This window comes from Mastigoproctus giganteus, chromosome 2 (assembly GCF_048544385.1).
Source record: "Mastigoproctus giganteus isolate SK-2022 chromosome 2, ASM4854438v1, whole genome shotgun sequence".
Classification (NCBI taxonomy): Eukaryota; Metazoa; Arthropoda; class Arachnida; order Uropygi; family Thelyphonidae; genus Mastigoproctus; species Mastigoproctus giganteus.
The window spans coordinates 40,136,438-40,156,495 of record NC_143576.1 but is presented as its reverse complement, the minus strand read 5'-3'; the positions used below and the strand labels follow the sequence as shown (position 1 = coordinate 40,156,495).

General features: G+C 33.9%; 1 protein-coding gene across 2 annotated transcripts in view; it reads left to right on the top strand.

Moving 5' to 3' along the window:
- Positions 1 to 20,058, top strand: part of ATP8A (ATPase phospholipid transporting 8A1) — a 1,160,338-nt gene that overhangs the window by 115,281 nt on the left and 1,024,999 nt on the right. Inside the window, exon 4 of one of the 2 annotated variants that reach the window (XM_090368461.1) lies at positions 586 to 684. In XM_090368461.1, coding sequence (XP_090224587.1) covers positions 586 to 684 — 99 coding nt within the window. Of the gene's footprint in view, positions 1 to 585; positions 685 to 20,058 lie in introns of those variants that run through there. The other variant, XM_090368462.1, reaches the window with a different exon arrangement.

Below are 20,058 nucleotides of genomic sequence, written 5' to 3'. Positions count from 1 at the left end.
TTGACTCTCAAAGAAAAAACTAAAATGTTATTTTTTTATTATATCTTACATATATGAGCATAATATACAAGGAATATTCACAGTTAAGGTAAAAAAAAAAAAAATGCATAATAGTGCAATCAGCCACTGCACTAATACCACCAGTGCCTACTTTAAGGTAGTAGTATGATTTTATATGATCCCTAATGCATATATGATTGAGGAATCAAACCTTTACGTAAGTCAGGGATTCTGTATATATATATGTGCATATTCTAAAGGGTTAAAAAAATCACCTTATATGCTACAAGTGTTAATTTATTATAATGAAGAGTTTTGTTAGGAAGATATTAAAACATATTACAGAAACTTTTTTACATAATGGGACATTGTTTGTACATTGCAAACATCTAATTGAGACATTTCATATGATAGACAGTTTTTTGTTATAATTTTTTATATATTTTTATGACAATGCTTTCACGAAAAAGTTTATTTTATTTTTTTTTTGTTTCATCTTACAGGAGGTCATTATAATTATACATGTTAATTTTAATTATTTTACTAGAAATATTTGAGAGATTAATATGATTGTTTTCTTTCCAGCAAATCCCTAATGTGTCCCCTACAGGCCGCTACACTACAGCAGTTCCTCTTATATTTATACTCAGTGTTTCAGCTCTCAAGGAAATTATTGAAGATATAGTATGTACTGGTTTTGTATTCTTATTCATATGTAGAAAAGTGAAACATGCAAGAAGGATTTAATTAAATTGTGCTCATTTGCATGTCTGTGCATGCAGACATGTATACATGTGTATTGGTGTATACTCAAAACATGTATACATGTGTATTGGTGTATACTCAAAACATGTATACATGTGTATTGGTGTATACTCAAAACATGTATACATGTGTACACATTTTTCTCCTCCCTGTCCCATGTTCCCATTTTAGACTGTCATTGCCTAATATGTTATGAAAATATTCATACATTTCCTGAAGTTTAAACCCCAGCATGCCTTACCTTTAACAGATGATGATGCCTCATTTTCATCCACCTTAAGCTCTCTCTCTCTAAAATTTTTGTTTTTGCAATGAGTTTTTCTATCACAGTTTGTCCCTTATGCTCTGTTCAGTAAAAGATAAAGTAAAATTTCTCACAACAAGTAATTTTGGAGCATACTCCCAATTGTTATTTTCCCTTCACTTCCTTTTATCTTGTTGAGCCCTTTGTTAGCATGTGTTCGTTCTGAATCTGGGAATGTTCTTGTTACACTCCAAATCTGGAAATGCTCTTGTTGCACTCTGAATCTGGGAATTCTATTGGAGTTGCTCTGTTACTTGGCCATTGACCAAATTCTCTGAGAATATGGAAAATGAATGTTTAAGACTTCCACTGTACCGTCTGGATTTAAACCATAGTGAACTCATGTGGAGTGATTTTTTGCATCACAAAATAATTTAATCTTCAGCTTGGAACATGTACAAGATTTATGCGAACAGTGAATAAGTAAATTTTTCCTGAAAATCGGAAATAGTGTTGTGGACTTATTAAAATTGAAAACGAATGCTGGGAATGAGATGCAGTCCTTGAACGTATGATTGAACAAATTATCTCAAACGAAATCTCAGTTTCAGAACTGTCAGATGATGATTTTGGATGTGATGAATTGGAAACAGAATTGGTAAATGTGTAGATAGATATATAGCTGATGTAATGCATGACATACATTTTGGGGAGGGGGGGATGCTGCGTTATATTTCTACAACACATAATTTCCCGCACTATAGCATGGATATTTTCATATAACCAGCAGTGGTAGGTTCCATAAAGCTATATTCCAATAATTACTGCATTTTCAAACTTACTTTTATAATTACAGTAGAACCCTGTTAATCTGTACTTGATGGGACCACACTCAGTCCAGATTACTGAAAGTCCGGATTAACCGGAAGCTATCTTTAACATACCAGTTTTTAATTAAATGACAAATTTAGTTTTTAATTAAAAACTAAATGACACAATTTTAACTAAATTGGTTTTTATATTAAATTAATAAAACAATATTTTAAAGTAAAAATTATAAAAAGTAAAAGAACATGCTAAGTAAACAAAATACTGTACAAAGCAATAAAGTTTTAATGTACATTATATTACACAAAATTAAACACAAGAAAAAAATATTACAACGCAAAACAAATAACTATTTTTGAGAAGTTTACTTGAAATAGTCCTCAATGTTTTTTTGCTTTAATTTTGAAACTATTTTCAAAATTAATGCATGTATGCATGGACATTACTAACTGCAGCTGTCAACTGAATAGGCCAGCACTCGAGATTACCCTGCAATTGTCTCTGACCATACCACGCGATCCGGTTGGATTTATGGAGGTCACAACCATAAAACAATAAAAACAATTAGCAGTCCCCTGTTTATTAGGCTTTTCTGTTAGTGCAGTCTCTTATAAACGGATAGTAAACATGATCTTATTGAATTTGCGATAATACCAAAGTTGGAATTCTGTAGGTTTTTATGTTATTATGATGAAATGTGTTTCCCCCTTCCATGAAATCATCAATCATATCAAACACATAAATAAATTTTCAGAATGTTCTCTTCATTCCTATTTTTTAAGTTTCGTAACTTATTACTCTTTTCTCACTTGTGCATATTGTTTTAGTTGCAATTTGTGCATGTGGTGTTCTTTGTTATTGATTGCTTATCTTTTTTATTGTTTTAAATTTTAAACCCCTTCCAAAATGTCAGTGAACAGAAATATATTTTCTGTTTTTAAAAACTTAAGTTTTCTGAATAGCAGCATCTGGAAACTACTTACCTGTGATGTGGTTCCACTCAGGTGTTTATAGTTATTGTAGCTGAAACTTTCTCGTTATGTAAAGGAATGGTGGCTTAAAATCAGAAATGCTGGTCATGCCAAGCAATTAAAAATTATTTACATTATTTTGTTATGGAGAAATCTACGTTGCTTAATACAGATTCATTTAATGTTCTGTTTTTATGGGCATGCATGTACAACTGATTTGGAAAATCAGAAACGAAGATAAAAAGTCTGAGTGCTTTTATGAGTATGAACATGTATGTGTACATACTCGTGTATGTACATATATACACACAAATATATTTTATTATGTGTAGGCTTTGTGGAATGCACACTTACATATACATGTAAGGGGAATATATACATATCTATACTGTTTTTAGTTTCCTTGTGGGGACTCCTGCTGTACCCACTCACATACACATTTTGAAGGCCATTTGAAATACAGTATCATTTAAATTTGAATATATACAGCACCTACTTGACAATTTCTAAGGTCTAGAAATATTCTGGTAGGTGTCACCATTTATCTCTGTTTCTGAGTAATTGTAGATAGCAATCTGAGTAATTGTAGATGGCTATATGAAAATAGCTTTGATTTGGGGCCTATATTTTCTCTCTCTGCATTTTTCATCTACAAATTGATGAAATTGATTATTAAATGATATATCGTTAAGTTTTAGATAGAGCTTATGCTTTTTACGGCATTCACCTCTTAATCCATACTGTTTGAAGACATTGAATTTAAAGTGAAAGCAAAATGAAATTAAAAAATGCCCCAAGGAAAAAAGGAGTATACTACTCTTTTTTCAGGTAGTTACATATAATTAAAACTGCAATGTGGGCCAAGTAATCAATATTTTTAATTATGTATGACAGCCTGAGAAAAGAGTAGTGCACTCCTTTTTTCCTTGGGGCATTTTTAAAATTTCTGTTCACTTTCACTTTTAATTCAATGTCTTCAAACCACACAGATTAATAGGTGAGTACCGTAAAAAGCACGAGTTCTAGCTAAAACTTAATGACAAAAACAATGGTACCATACGTAATAAGGATTCTTACTTATTACTTAATTCTTGCTATAAATAATAAGGTTTAAAATGATATATTAAATATTAATGGATCAGACAAGTGGAAATGGGCCTTTTCATTTTTTCATGATTTTTCTCACAATTTTTTTAAAATTCCAATTTGATTTTTAGCAATAATTTTATATTAGGCAGTCGAGTTGAGCCAAATATTGCATATATTTTAAGCCTAAAGCAAATTTAATTGCCTCATTAAAGACAATTATATTAAAGAAGAACATGGAACAGAGATTTGGAGACTTGCGTTTGTTTAAGTATCTATAAGAATTGTTTGAATTTTTTTAATTTGGAAGGTGCATTTCAGTTTATTTGTTTAGCTGGTAGGAAATTCACTTACATAGCATAACAAAAATATACATACCACATGGGTTATGAATTTGAGAGTGAGCTAGTTGTTCATCTGTAGTTGGCATGTGTAATTTATCTCTGTTCATTTAGACAGTAAAGGAACCATACCAAACACCTCAAGCAATTTTTATGGGACTCAATAACTGTGCCCCTTTTAAGCTTCTGAAAGACAGGAAAAGGTATTCATTTTGTAATTACTCACCCCCGCCCCTCCAATTTCTTTATTGGAGTGGGAGAGGTTCAGGCTTCCCTTTTTTGTGGATACAAGTCATCTAGTTTCCTTGGTGGGAAAAGTGTGGTTATTATGATCAAATAAACTTATGTTTTAGAAAAATAAAAAAAAGTAATTTTTTATTGCATAATAATAAATAAACAAACAAATACACACAAGCTAGCAAACACGAATCATTCAAAGTGTGTTTACTGACGTATGCCTCTATATCTTTGAATATTGTTAAAACTACACCTATTTGATAAAACTTTAACTATAGTTATATTTATACTGGGGGGAAAAAGCTACTATAGTAGCTTCCCCCCCCAGTATAAATGCAGTACATAAATTGGTATAACTTTTACTTTAAAATAAAACACTTTAGGCAAGATTTTAATTCATTTTTGTTTCAAGCATTTAGCCTTCTCTTTTATTTAAGAACCCATGTGGAATGTCTCACAAGCATTCTCTTCTGCTATGCTTTTGGAACTGGTAGGACCCTAACTTTCGGCTCTTATTAAAAGAGGAAAAACAAATATGCTGCCTCTGTTAAATAAAAAAGTTGAGTGAGAGAAACTTTTTCAAATTTGCAATGAATGAAGAAAGAGATTAAAATATTCTTGTTGTAATATATTCCTGTAAAATTTGAACACTGTTAGAAGTTTTGTAGCTTCCTCTTTGGAAAAGCTTGAGTTTGCATAATAATTGGCTTTCTATCTTTTAACAACATAAAGTTCTTTATTCTTGAAGAAAAAATAATATATTCCCTGTAGAGGCTGGTGTTTTGTGGTAACTCCCTTTTATTGGCTACTGCATTGTCAAATTTTGGATGCAGTTTGGATCCTTGGTGAGAACCAAATTAAAGATAACAAAACTCTGAGTTTTGTCTGACATGTTGGAATAAATAACATTCATCCAGATGGTTAAAAAATATGTTTTCACGTGGCATATTGCTACTTAACAATTTAAGGCTATAAGAGGCAGGTTAAATCACTAATAATGAGCAATCACACTTGGCCCGTGTCTTACATGACAATTGTCATTTTTCCACTTGTTTTGAGATTATGGTTATGAATTCCATGGATGACTGGAACACTTTCTAAAGGCCTCTTTAATCAAAGCTGGATTCCCCTGCGAGTTATTCTTAGTTTTTCAGCCCATAAACATGCAAATCTGTGAATGCAGACTTGTAGACATAATATGCAATGGTGCAACATGTTTTAAGTTGCTGATGCATCTAAAACACAACACTCATGCGTTCAAGTTGCCTTTCGAAATTTTTGTTATATTCTTCAGAATTGTATGGCTTGTAATACCGTACATCGACTTGCACCAAAAAGAATCTACATTCATCTGAATCTGATAAGAAACATGCACACACTCCCCACCAATTCCAATCTTCTGAACATGCTGTACTCACCATACTAAAATTATTTATCTCCTATTTCTTGATGTTTTTTTTTTTTTATGAAAACCCCAAACACGAGAGGTATTAGAGCCTATAGTACTTAGTACTGTGCTTGGGTTGGAGGTTGAGAAGACGAAAGAAGATATTTGTTGACATTGGACTTGAACTTCTGTAGACTGTAATTTTCAGGAAATACTTATGAAGGAAGGTTGTTCCAGAAAATGGCAGTTGAATGAGTAAACGAGGAAGATGAAAAGTTGGTTCTGTGAGTTTTAAGTTGGACAGTAAATGGATGTTGGCTGGTGGCAGCATGTGTTTGGACTGTTTTGAAAGAGAGAGCGGGAATTATAGAAACTAATACAGAGGAACAGTCCCCATGGAAATATCTGTAGAAGAGGCATGCAGCAGAAACAATACGTCTATGAGACAGCGAGTGCAGAGACTGTTAGAGATGAGTCATTAATTAACCTAACTACCCTCTTCTGAACAGAATCGAGAAGCCTGAGAGAGGTTTTGGGGGCTTCAACCCAAATGTGAGAACAATATTCCATGGTAGGGCGGATTTGCGATTTGTAAAGAGTGAACAGCTGTTTGGAATAAAAGTAACGCTGAGAGCGAAGGAGGAAACCAAGTTTTTTTGATGCAGAGGAAGCAATATTTGTAATGTGCTTGTGCCAAGAGAGATTAGAAGTTAGGGTAATCCTCAAAAGAGATATATCATCTTGCCTAGAAATCGAAGTGCCACCAAAGATAAGCATAGGAGCAGAAGAATCCGTTTTGCGAGATATAAGACAAGACTGAGTTTAGAAGGATTGAAATCAACTAAGTTTTCTTTGCCCCACTGGAGAATTGAAGTTGAAGCTGATTGAGCAGGACAAGGTTTCTCAAAATGGAAAGTGGAATGCAATGTGCTATCATCAGCAAAACTATGGATAGGATTTCCAGTCAGTGGAAGAAAGTCATTAATATATAAGAGGAAAAGACTGGCCAAACAACTGAACCTTTGGGGGGACACTGGCATTAGTGGAGAAGTTAGAAGACAGAGAGCCATCTACCATCACCCTCAGTGAGCGATCAGAGAGAAAACTAGATAACCAATTACAAAAAAAAATTGGCAAACCATAAGATGGAAGCTTGTTTAGAAGACCTTTATGCCAGACACTATAGAAAGCCTTTGAGATGTCAAGAGCAACTGCTTGTGTTTCACCGAACCTTTCCATTGAATTAGTCCATAAATGGGTAACATAAGCCAGAATATCACCAGTGGATCGACATTGACGGAATCCATACTGGCGATTGTTCTAAAACTCTTAAACTACCTAGAAACCTTCAGACGGAAGGTTTCTAGGTAGTTTAAGAGTTGGCGGTTAATTGATTTCCCTATTACTTTAGAAATAGTAGAAGCAATTGCAATGGGACGATAATTGAATGGGAAGAATTTGTCACCCCTTTTAGGAACTGGCTGGATATGAGCAAACTTCCAAGCAGAAGGAAAAACACCTTTGGAATAAGAAAGTGAAAAAAGACTGCAAAGAACAGGAGTAAGTTCAGGAGCACAGGTTTTGAGAACATGTGGAGAAATACCATCGAGACCTTGAGCTTCCTTAGCATCAAGATTCATCAAAATCTTTCTGACATCCTTTTGACGGAAGACCACAGGAGGCATTGAATGGAGCGTGTTGGGAATGGTGGGAGGTGTTTTACCAAGATCATTAATACATGAGTTGGAAGAAAAATGGGATGCTAGCAGGTTTGCTTTATCCTTGGCTGAAATGACAAGAGAACCATCTGGTTTTGACAGAAGTGGGAGCAGAGATGGGCAAAAGTTGCGCCCAATAGCTTTGGCAAGAGACCAGAATGCTCTGCTACCATTAGGGCAAGAAGTAGGTTTTCTACTCTTAGCCTGTTCAAACTCTTGTTTGGACTGATTAATAACTGCTTTACAATTGTTACAAGCTTTGGTGTAGGCAGAAAATGAAACTGAAGAATTAGAAACAAGCCAATTACGATATGCAACGTTCTTCTCCTGAACAGCCTTAACACATTTATTGGAAAACCAAGGTTTAGATAAAGGACGAGATTTTAAAGTGGAGTGTCGGATAATGGATTCCATTCCTGCAAGAATAATTTCACTGACACGATCTGAGCAAGTGTTGACATCAGAAGTTTTGAAACAGTAATCTGACTAAGAAAAAGAAGAAAATAAATCTCGCAGGTCATCCCATTTTGCATTCTTGTAATGCCAAACAACACAAGGTTGGGCTATTCCCATGAGATAAAGGTTCCATTGGAGAAGAGACAATCACCAAGTTGTGATCTGAGGTGCCTAAAGGACCTCTCACTTGACTGTGTACTTAGAAGGGTTGTTTGTGAGAAAAAGATCGAGCGCGTTAGCTGTATGGTTAGGATTGTCCGGTGTTCTTCTGGGTAAATGAACAATCTGTGATAGGTCATTAGTAATTGCAAAAACCTCAGCATTTCGACCAGCTGGATCATTGTGACTAGAAAATGGAAGCCAGCTGGAGTTGTGAACATTAAAATCATCAAGGAAAATTTCCTCACTGTTAGGAAAGTTGGACTGGAGAAAGTCGAGTTGCAAAGAGAGAAAGTCAAAGAGCTCCAAGTGATTAATGGAGTTGGGAGAACGGTAGAGACAACAAATGAATTTGACACAATGAGGTAGAGATATTTTAAGCCAGAGAAGATTGAAGAGAGGAGATTCCAAATTACCAAGTCTCTGACAGGAATATCGGAATGGATATATGCACAAGTACCACCTTTGAAGTGAAAGGAATCATACAGCAAATAATTTGGGCAACTGAGATGAGCAGTAATTGAATTAACCGATAACTGAGATTCTGTTAGAAAACGTACATGGGGTTTTGGCAGACTGCAAGTGGAAATCGTTGAGATTAGAATTGAGACCACGTATATTTATGAAATGAACTAGGAAGTATTTGGAAGGTTTAGATCTTTTCACAGATAAGCTTACTCTGATAGTTTGACAATTCATGGTGTATTCAATTTTGAGAAAAAGTGGGTGGGACATGCTGTATGAAGTAATGAAATTTTTGGATATGGCCTACACATGGTAAGAATTTACCCAGATCCTTGACATAACGTGACCTCGAGAATGTCCCTTGCATACATACTATTCGGACTCCCTCCAGTCGCTATCTGGCACAGTAGAGGTAGCAAGATTATACACTAGCTGATCTGGAAGCCTCCTAGAGAGTTACCAATAGGTTCGGTCCGGTGTACTAACTAGCAGCCGGCTTGCGAACACCGTTTTATAGCTGTACCCTCAAAATGTAAGGAAGATTGGATCTTGCCATGGTGTCCATCATTACCAAAAAAGTCATCAGTCATACTGCATGATGGAAGAGATGGGGAAGGGTTGACCAGAACTTAGCTCTGGAGACTAAACATGGGTGAGAATCCTCTACCACCCAGTATTGTGTGATAACACAGAGGGGTGGCATTCCTCCATGTGGTGTGGGTTCCAAACCTCGACCCCTGCTTACGTTGGTTCATATCTGGATGGTCACCCTCATGTGCTTGTGCATGGAGGTTATACCCAGGATTACTAATAGTCCCACCATCGGGAAGGTGCAAGCAGAGGATTTGGCTCTCACAGACCGTGTGGACTTCGCCGAAATTGGGTCTACTTGACTTGAATGTCACCCGAATATCAGTTCCATCAGTGTTTTAGACTCCCAAGTAGCCAGTACAGCTTGTCTGGCATATCTGATAGAATGTCTGTGACATCTTATGGTACTGTCATTTTCAAGGTTCATAGTAGAGCAAGAGTTGATAGTTGATGAATTCTTCCATTAATTTGGCAAAAGTTATGTGCAATAAGACAGTCATTGGAAGGGATGGATTTGCCATGATTTTTATTATTTGGATTAAGAAAGTGCAAAAAAAGGCAACACAAAATAGGTGTTATATTTTGATGGACAAGCCAGGTTTTAAAAACAAGTCATCAATGTGTTTGGTATGGATTTACCAAAAGGATGCCGACCGGGCTAGCCGAGTGGGTAAAGTACCTGCCCGGAAACCCAAAGGTCGCGGGTTCGATTCCCGCCTCGGGCTTGGATCAAAGTACTGCAAAAACCTTGGGAGGTGCAATATGGCCACAGAAGCCGATGCGCCAATAACTACCAAATCAAAAAAAAAAAAAAAAAACCAAAAGGATTTACCAAATTCATTAATGGGAGTGGTAATGTAAGATGCTAAAATGTTGATGAAGATGTAGTAGAACCATTGTGATGTATGGATGGATGGATACAGTTTGTGGTCAAAATAAGATTGTTCGACTAACATTTGATCAAGAAGCATAATTATTTTCTTAGCCATTTCAAGATGAAGTTTGGTTTATTGATAAATATTTTGCAAATGTTGGAGCGTTAGTGTTAGTAGAGATTTTAGCTGTTCATTTGGAATGCAAGGCAATATGCTGTATTCACACCTAAAATGGTTTGACACACTTGCTGGAAAGTTTTCTACGAGGGATGAGAGTTTAGGGTGGAATGAGAAATGAAGGTTTAATTCCTACAAAAATAATTTTGGAGAAATGACCCATCAAAATGCTAATATTAGAAGATTTAAAACAGTAGCTCATCCAAGTAGAATAGGAATAGAACTTTTGCACTTTCTTGTAATGCCAAACAACATGAGTTCTGGAATGGTTGTGGGACAGGCTGCATTGGAAAAGAGAGAGACCATCACCAAGTTCTCAAGATAACAACTAATGTTATCAGTGTGCCTAAAGGATTTTTGGTGAGAAAAAGATCAAGGGTGTTATGTTAATAGTTATTTTTGTGTGGTGTTCTAATAAGTAAATGAACAAGTTATGCTAAGTCTTCAGTAACAGCAAAATCCTTAACTTCTGCTAGGTGAGTGTGTAGAATTATAAAATTGTAGCCAGTTGGAGTTATGAACATAAAGATCAGCAAAGAAAATTATTTCACTGTTTGAAAATTAAAAACAAAGGAAAATTTAAAACAAAGTCAAAAAGTTATGAGCAATTTGTTGTTGGGAGAATGATTCTGGTAATAATTGAATTTGACACAATTGGAGAGTAAGGAGATTTTGAAACAAACAAGATCAAAAAGAGATTATGGATTAGAAAGTTTTTGACAAGAAATATCAAAGTGGTCATATGCCTTTAAAGTGAAAGGAATTATTGAGTAAAGTTATGACATATGAGATAAGTGATGGATGAGACAGCCAATAATTGAGATTCTGACAAAAAAAGTAAGATTTTCAGATTTTGAGAAGTTTAGTTCTTTTCACAGATAAGTTTCTTCCATTAGTTTGGCTATTCATGGTGCATTGATGTAAATGTTGGGGAGGGGGTGACATATATGAAGTGATGAAATTATTAGATAAGTGTGTGTACACACACACACACACACATTGGCGATCTGGGTCAGCTCCCTTGTCTGGCCCACTATTACTCCCCTTCCCCGGTGGGGGAGGGAGACGGCTTGCCATCTCCTTAACCTCCACCACCCTTCTCTTCTTTCTGGTGGGGCATGGGCATGCCCCACTGCAAGCTGGAGCTACCTTCCCTATCGGCTCCTTCTCTGACTATATCCCCCCAATCTTCAACTTCCCTTCCCCCTCTCTAACTATACGCAAGCGACAGTCCCACACAATCCAAATTTAACCATCCAAATAAATTTCGCCCAAAACTCTCGGCTTCTCATTCTAGCGCCTTCACCACGCGAACTAACTTATACCAATTGATGTGTATGCATATGCATTTTTGTATGTCGTATATGTGCATTTTTTTTTTTTTTTTTTTTTTAGGTCCTAGCCACTGAAATCTAAGGAAATTAGGTGGCAGGACCTGCCAGAGTAAATAATTATAATACTGGTGTACCTGGTCTGCCTCCACGGGGCTAAAGTGGGGCAACGTTGGGCCTCAGTAGGGGTCCAGCGGCTAAATGACCAGATGAACAACGGTACACGACACTACACATGTACAATATCCATACACTTTTAAATCTCTGGCATTTCCAGCAAATTGGTACACCCATCACAATGTAAACAACGCGGAGATGGGGGAAACCCCTGGTGCCGTATGACCCTAAATACACTTTACACACACACACACACACACACACACACACACACACACACACACACACACACACACACACACACACACACACAGCAAGATATACCCAACTCTTGAACATAACATGTTCCTAGAGTGCCTCTGCACTGCCAAGACCACATATATTCAGGTTATGTATGTTGTGTTCTACCACACTATTACAGACCCTTCCAATTATAGTTAGCAGGTTTGGGGAAAGTAAGTTTATATATTAATTGATCTGGATTCCTCATAGAGCATTACTAATATGTTTGATGTTGTGATCTGTGTAGCTGCTGGCTGTGAAATTTGAATAAAGTTTTGCAGTATGTCAAGGTACCTAAGGATTGATTTTTCCATAATGAAGAAAAAAGACCATAAATTTTCATGTAGATGACAGCATAAAACATATTTTAATTTGGAATTATTGGGCACATGCTCCGAAAACTGAGGAGGGTTTTCGATTCCTCATATTCTTGCATTCTGTGTTCACTTTTTAACTTAAATGGAACATACACTCATAATTCAAGGGTTTAGTGTCAAGCAGCGTTAACCTCAAAATCATTTTGCAGTTAACATTTTTGTAATTAACCAAGACAAAATCATTTGACATTTTCTTGGTTTACCGGAAATGTACTTACAGCTCAAGCTAACTTGTAAAGTACTAGAAAGATACAGTTCTATGACATGATCTGCTTTGTTATTTCCATAAAGTAAAACTAAAGTTCTCAAAAAAACAAAAAACAAAAAAAATGATGCAATTTTGTAGTTAATGTTGTTTTATCATGCACTTCATTAAAGATCCATTGCATGAAAAATCCGAGCCAACATTTTTTGTGCAGATTTTTGACTTATCTTTTCATCTTTTATGCAAACTGTTGACTTATCTGTTTGTCTGCAAATGCAAGTTTATGGCTTGTAACACTAGTTGGTAAGGTTTGAAATGTAGACACTCTTAAAATTATTCATGCCATATACACGAGCTTGATACATGTTAAGTTCATGATTCACATAGGGATGAGTCACTGAACAAAAGTTAGCACACATCTATCTATTTCATCACTAATATGTGACCTGCCAGAATTTTTGTGATGCTATACATAATAACCAGTTTCAACAAAGCTTTTGTACCACTTGTAAATGGATTGTCTACTGAGGAGGTTCTTTTCCACGGGACTAGCAGTGTGGACTTCGATTCTTCAAAGAGAAAAATGGACTGTGCCAACTCAACACCTCTGAATCTCTCAGTCTTTTGCCAGCTCTCCTTGTTGATAACACCTGTAAATAACAAGCAAAGTAGGTGCACAGAATTGAATTTTATTACCAATCTGTAAGCACTATAATTTTTTTGTAAATACAGAATAAAAATAAATACATACTGTTAAAGTTGTTAACCTACTTTTGAATAACCCTGTATAATGTAATGTAATCTGTATGTTTATTTGATAATGTTAATGTTGAAATTTGATTTTAAAATTTTAAATACAAATACAATATTTGATGGTATTTATTCCAGTGTCATGGAATTGCAGTAGGTCATTACCCTTCAAATGATAATTTAAGTTAGATCTAATCCTTTATGTCTTTAAATCCTCAAGGTTGCATCAGTGTTCTGTAAAGTGATAGTAACAGTACACAGTACTGTCCACTATTTGATGTGGTCTGCTTAGACAAAAATATATAATGATGAAAAAAAATGTATATATAAAAATAATGTAATTTAAACCAACAGCTAGTCCAATCATGTGCATTGATTAATAACTTAATCGTGGGCTTTTATTGAATAATATACAGGAAAGATAGATTAGCATGAAATGCTAAATTATGAAATAACCAGAGCTGTTTTGCCTTCTAAAATTGTAAAAAGTTGGAGGAAATTTGTCTTCTCCTTTTTTTTTTTTTATGAAAACCCCAAACACGAAAGGTATCAAAACCTAATAGTACTTAGTACTGTGCATGGGTAGAAGGAGAAGTATGGGGAGAGGGTGATGCCAGAAACTTTGCTCTAGAGACTAAACATGGGTTTCACCTCTTCAAGCCTCCAATAAGCAAAGTTGTGGTATTTCACCAGTTGATGAAAGTCATCTACCACCTGAGCTGTGTAAGATAACTATTTTGGGCTTTTCAAAATTATAAATTTGTAGGACTATCCAATCCACTAATGTTATTTTATCATTTTATAATATTGAAAATTTTTTTATACATTTTTAAAAATTTAATTATGTAAAGATTATTATTATATTTAATACCACTCTTACACCACTTGAAATTAATAATATAGTATATTACCTTAATGTATAGTAGTTTAGGTGAATACCTTAATAAACTATATTATTAATTTCATGTAGTAGTGTGAGTGATATTAAATATAATAATAATCTTAATGGAAAACAACCATGTAACTTTCTTCCCTAACTGTATTAATTATGTAAAATTATATTTAATTGTGTAAAATTTTTATTTTATAATTTCTTTAGCTGTTTTATAATTTTGAAGTTCTGACTTAATCACTGTATGGCAGGTCATCTCAGATAACTTCATTATGCTGTTTCTTCAAGAAATTGTAAAAAGGGACAACAGTAAGTTTGCAAAACAGGCTTTAATAACAATGTTTTTTTAAGTAAGCTGCCATTTTTTTAATGGTGGCTTACTTAAAAATATATCTTACTTAAAACAAATGCCATAACCATTTGGTGATGGCATTTGTTTAAAAGTAGCGCAGTATTATGTTTAAAAGTAGCGCAGTATTAAGTCATTTTATATTAAAGTTGAAGCTTGTTCTCCTGTGGTTATTAAGACCATTGCATTGATTTGATAGTTTAAATATTATTAATGGCCACAAAAACAAATGAGGATGAGAAATGGGCCTGCTCTTTGTAATAGACAGGTTATATTCATTTCTGTTATTTTGCAATCAGGATAAAGGTTCAAAAAATTAATATCAATGCTGTAGTTAATTAGATTTTAATATATAACTTGATTACAATTTTGATTTCAATTCAGATATTGATACCAAGAAAGGAAATAACTATGCCATTGTTTATTTGGACTTTAGTAAAGCATTTGATTTGTTTCACATGAAAGATTGCTATATATGCTGGAATGTATTCGAATCACAGGTAAGAACATTAGATGGATTATGGGGTAGTTATGCAACAGGAGGTAAAGGATTGTAATTAATAACTATTAATTACAATGGAGGACCACACTTTTAACCCATCAGGCATAGACCATTCATGTTTCTTATATTTTGAAATGGCATCAACAGAGGGATACAGATCATGATGTCAAAATTCACACATGATGTGAATATTGGGTGAATGGGTAATTACCAGTGTTAAGTATTGTTCATTGAGGACAACTTGGATGGGCTTCAGGGGATGGTCTAATACAATTTGGGTTTTAAGTTACTCAAACTTTTTTTTTTTTTTTTTTTAATTTATATATTTATTTTATTATAAAAAGGTGTACAGTATATTTTTAAATTTGTGGTGATCTATAATTGATGTTTATTTAGTACCTCTATATAAAGAATAAAATTATTATATATATATATATATATATATATATATATATATATATATATATATATATATATATATATATGTGTGTGTGTGTAGTAAGAAACATTAATACAGGGTCTGCAAAGATGGATATGAGAAGTACACATAGTGCCTGAACTAAAAGGGTGTAAAGGATAGCAGAAAAAAGAAATGAAGTAGTAATAAAAAAGGTGAAAGAATGTTAAAATCCTTGTATGATTATGGATTAAGATAATTAATGGCATAAGTAAGCCAATAGGAAGAAATGGGGCTGTGGAAAAAGAAAATAAATAAAATTGCAAAGGGATATACAAAAATTACAAAGGGGTATAACTGTATTCAGATATGGGTAGGCAGTTTTAGAAAGAAGATCGAATATAGGGATGGCAAATATGAAAAATCTGAAAACAGTTAAAAAGAAAAAAATTGATACGTGGCCAGGCATTTCAACAAGGAACTACTCCTGACAATGTATCAGGAACTGCGTTTCCAAACTTGTCCATAGTACAAGAATACTACAATAAAGCCTCTGTCTTAATACTATCGGACAAGGTAGTCCCTGCATAGTGTAAATTAAAGTTAAAAATACAATACAAAATAATACAAACAGTGTTTACAGTGTGGTATGGGGAAGAAACATAAACTATAACAAGACAATTTATAGTACAAATGTAATTTGCAGGAGAAATATGGTTAAATCAAAAAAATAATGTGAACAAGCAAATGGTATAGGGTGAGGTAAAAAATTCTTGAGGGGGGGGGAAGGGGAGAAAGAGTGGTTAAATGAAGACGAAAATAGCGATAGGATGAAGGATAGTAGGAGCGTTCATATCACCCTCGTATTACACTAATAGTTTTACGAATGGGAAGAAGATAGAAAAAGAAAGCAAAAAAAAATAAAAAGTGTAGAAAACGTTTTGACACTGACTCCATTTATTTTAAACATGAAAGCAATCTACATATATTCCTTCTTTCTCTAAATGCCAAGATAGGCATTGTCTAACTTGTCCATCTATGGGTAATCATGTAATCAAGTGAAGCTTAAACTCCATTCCTTTTTGTAAAACAAAAAATATAGTATATCTCCTTACCTGTAAAATATGCAATATTAAATATGTAGGACAAACATCCAATTCTTTAAATATCAGAAACAATGGAAACAGATCCAAAAGTAAAAATCTTTCTTTAGGCAATAACAATGATACAGACTTTGAACTGCTTCACTACCACACCATAATTTTAGTAATGCTATGATTGCAGACAATCACAGACGTGAAAAAGTATGAAAACAACTTTATGTGTACTCACAAGTCATTGTATCCATATGGTTTAAGTCATTGTATCCACATGGTTTAAATAATAAATTCTTTAATAAAATATTATGTAGCAATAGATCCTTGAACACCATACACTCTAGTTATAAATTATTTAATCTTAGTCATATATTACAAACCAAAAATTACAGACAAACAAGAAACATAATCCTTATAAAAATATCAAATTCAATTTTAATAATATAATATCCTTAGTTCTTGGGATCTCCACTACCCTTGATCTTCATAAAATATACCAATTCCTTTTTAGCATTAAAAAATCTGTTCTTAAAGCATTTGTCTCATTTTGTCATAAATTCACGCTCACTGATATACTGCTCAAACACATAATACAAGACATTAGTCTCTTTAGAAATAGAACTATCACAACTCACTGCATTGAATATTGTAACATCAAATTTTCTTCCTAAATGGTTTGACAATATACCTTGGTCCTCCCTTCTTAACAAATACAATAACTTACTACCTTTTAACAACCTCTACAAATTTGACAAAATAAAAATTTTACACAATTAAATATAATTTAACATAATTAATACAGTTAGGGAAGGAAGTTACGTGGTCATTTTCCATTAAGATTATTACATCACTTTTTCAATTTTAATCTTCCATTAGGTTTAAAAATCTGCAACTACAAACAACTTGCCACCAACATAGGTAATATTTCACTTTCTGATCTCCCATTCCATTGCAATAATCCAGTCTATGCTCCATTTGTTGATCAATATCATGGACGTATTGTAACCGGCAATCTCAACATCATAAATGTTCATAATCTAAAAACTGCCATGAGTAAAGGTTTCAAATTTAGACCAATTAATAAAGCTAATCTAAATAATATCAACAAAAAACTTTATTTAAATCTTACGCATTTTGCCAACAAGCTTGCCTATAAATATACCATTCCATTTTAAACTTTTCAGATCTGGATTACTATTATCTATCAAGACTTAAAAAAAGCTATTGCTAAGTATTACAAATTTTACAGTGACCACTACACTCCATACTGCAATCTTAAAAATCATATTATAGAATTACAGGACAATTTCATTATCACACCAGTTGACAAAGCTTCTAACAACTTTGCTGTCTTTTGCAAACAATTTTACTTTAACCAACTTGAAATTGAAAATAGTCCCATATATACACCATGCAGTCTTAATCCTACTTCTACTTTAAAAAAAAAAAACTAATAACCATAAGAAACTGTATACCAAAATTCAAAACTCCATCCTTCCCTTCCTTTATATAGCCTTGTATCTAACCCATTTTTACACTATTATGAAGAACTATGTATTACAAGCAATCCCAATCATAAACTTTTAGCTTTCAGGTATATAGATGACATCTTAGTATTAAATACAGACTTTGAACTCTTAGCAAAACAGGGATAGGGAGGTGATTATCCCGTTATACAAGGCAATGGTCAGGCCACACCTAGAGTACTGTGTATAGGTCTGGAGGCCTCATTTTAGGAAGGATGTAGAGTTGCTAGAACAAGTACAAAGAAGGGCAACAAGATTGGTGAGGGGAACAAAGGGGTGCTCTTAAGTTCTGCAAATTGCAGTGCCTGGAGAGTAGGCACCTGCAAAGTGATCTGATTGAGGTGTATAAGGCCTTGAATGGGATGAGCAAGCTGAATGCTGATGGAATTCTTCCTTTTGCTCAAATTAATAACTTGAGGGGGCATAGATTCAAATTGAAGAAAGACAGTTGTAGAATAGATGTGTGGAAATTTGCCTTTAGCCAGTGGGTAGTTGATTGGTGGAACAGACTTCCATCTTTTTTTTTTTGGCTGATGCTACATAAGCTTGCTTTCTTGCATTGTATGCCTCTACTAATGCTAATGCTATATGATTGTTAAATTCCACAAACAAACCGATTTGTTTCAGATTCATCACCAGTTCCAAAAATAATGGCTGCTACCTTCCAGACAAACAATTTTTTCAGACTGCTTAAAACCATTTTTAACAATCTCACTTCTGCTTGGATTATTAACAGTAACCAAGCTGTTATAAACACCTTCAAATCCAAATTATGTATTACCAGTATTGAAACTTTCGATTTCACCAACCTTTTCACTTCCATCCCACATAACCTACTGGTATTTGTGCTTAAACAACTGTTTCACATATACCAAAATTAACTTTAGAATCAACGAGAGGGTACTTGATCAATCTTTGCATACTCAATAATTACATTTTTGATGGCAAACAAGCATACAAACAAAATATTGGAGTACCTGTGGGTTAATTTCTAGCCTTGTATCTAACCTATTTTTACACTATTGTGAAGAACTATATATTACAGGCAGAACTATATATTACAGGCAGAACTATATATTACAGGCAGAACTATATATTACAGGCAATCCAAATCATAAACTACAGGCAATCCAAACCATAAACTTTTAGCTTTCAGGTACGTAGGTGACATCTTAGTATTAAATACAGACTTTGAATTCTTAGCAAAAGCTATATTTACCCCTGAGAACTTAAACTTAACAAAGAAAATGCTGTTAAAGGCACAGCCAACTTCCTTGACCTGAATATTACACTTAGTGATGATGTTGGTCCTTATCATATTTACCTATATGATAAAAGAAATAAATTTAACTTTGATGTCATTTTCCTCACAAATTGGCAATCCAATATTTCTTATAAAATACACAAAAATACTATTTGTTCACAAGCTATCAGATTAGCCAACATTTGCAGTAATCATATCCTTTTCAGCAAAGCAATACAAGATTTTATAATAAGCTTTTAAACAATATACTTCCCTTTTTCATCAAATACTGTTTCAATATAGTTTCACTTCCAATTAAAAATACATTCAATTATGAGTTACTTGGCATTTGTCTGTGCTAAAGGTATTGTACAGTTGTATATAATTTGGTGGGATTTCTACTACTTAGTAAGTAATCACTATTCATGATTTCCGATTTAAGTTTCTTTTTCGGAAGGATTACCCTGTTGCTTTACTTATTAAGTTTTTTTTACCTTTTTTTTTTTTTTTTTTTTTCTTCAGTGTTTGGTATAGGTCTTTTCTTCTTGAATTTTTTTAGTTTTGTTTTATCTCTTGATAATCACTAAGTTTGCTACTTTGTTACTCTGACAGCAATATATTTTTTTACCCTCTGCTTTCGTAACTTGGCCCTTTATAATGTGAAATTTCATCTGTAAGATTCAGCTTCAT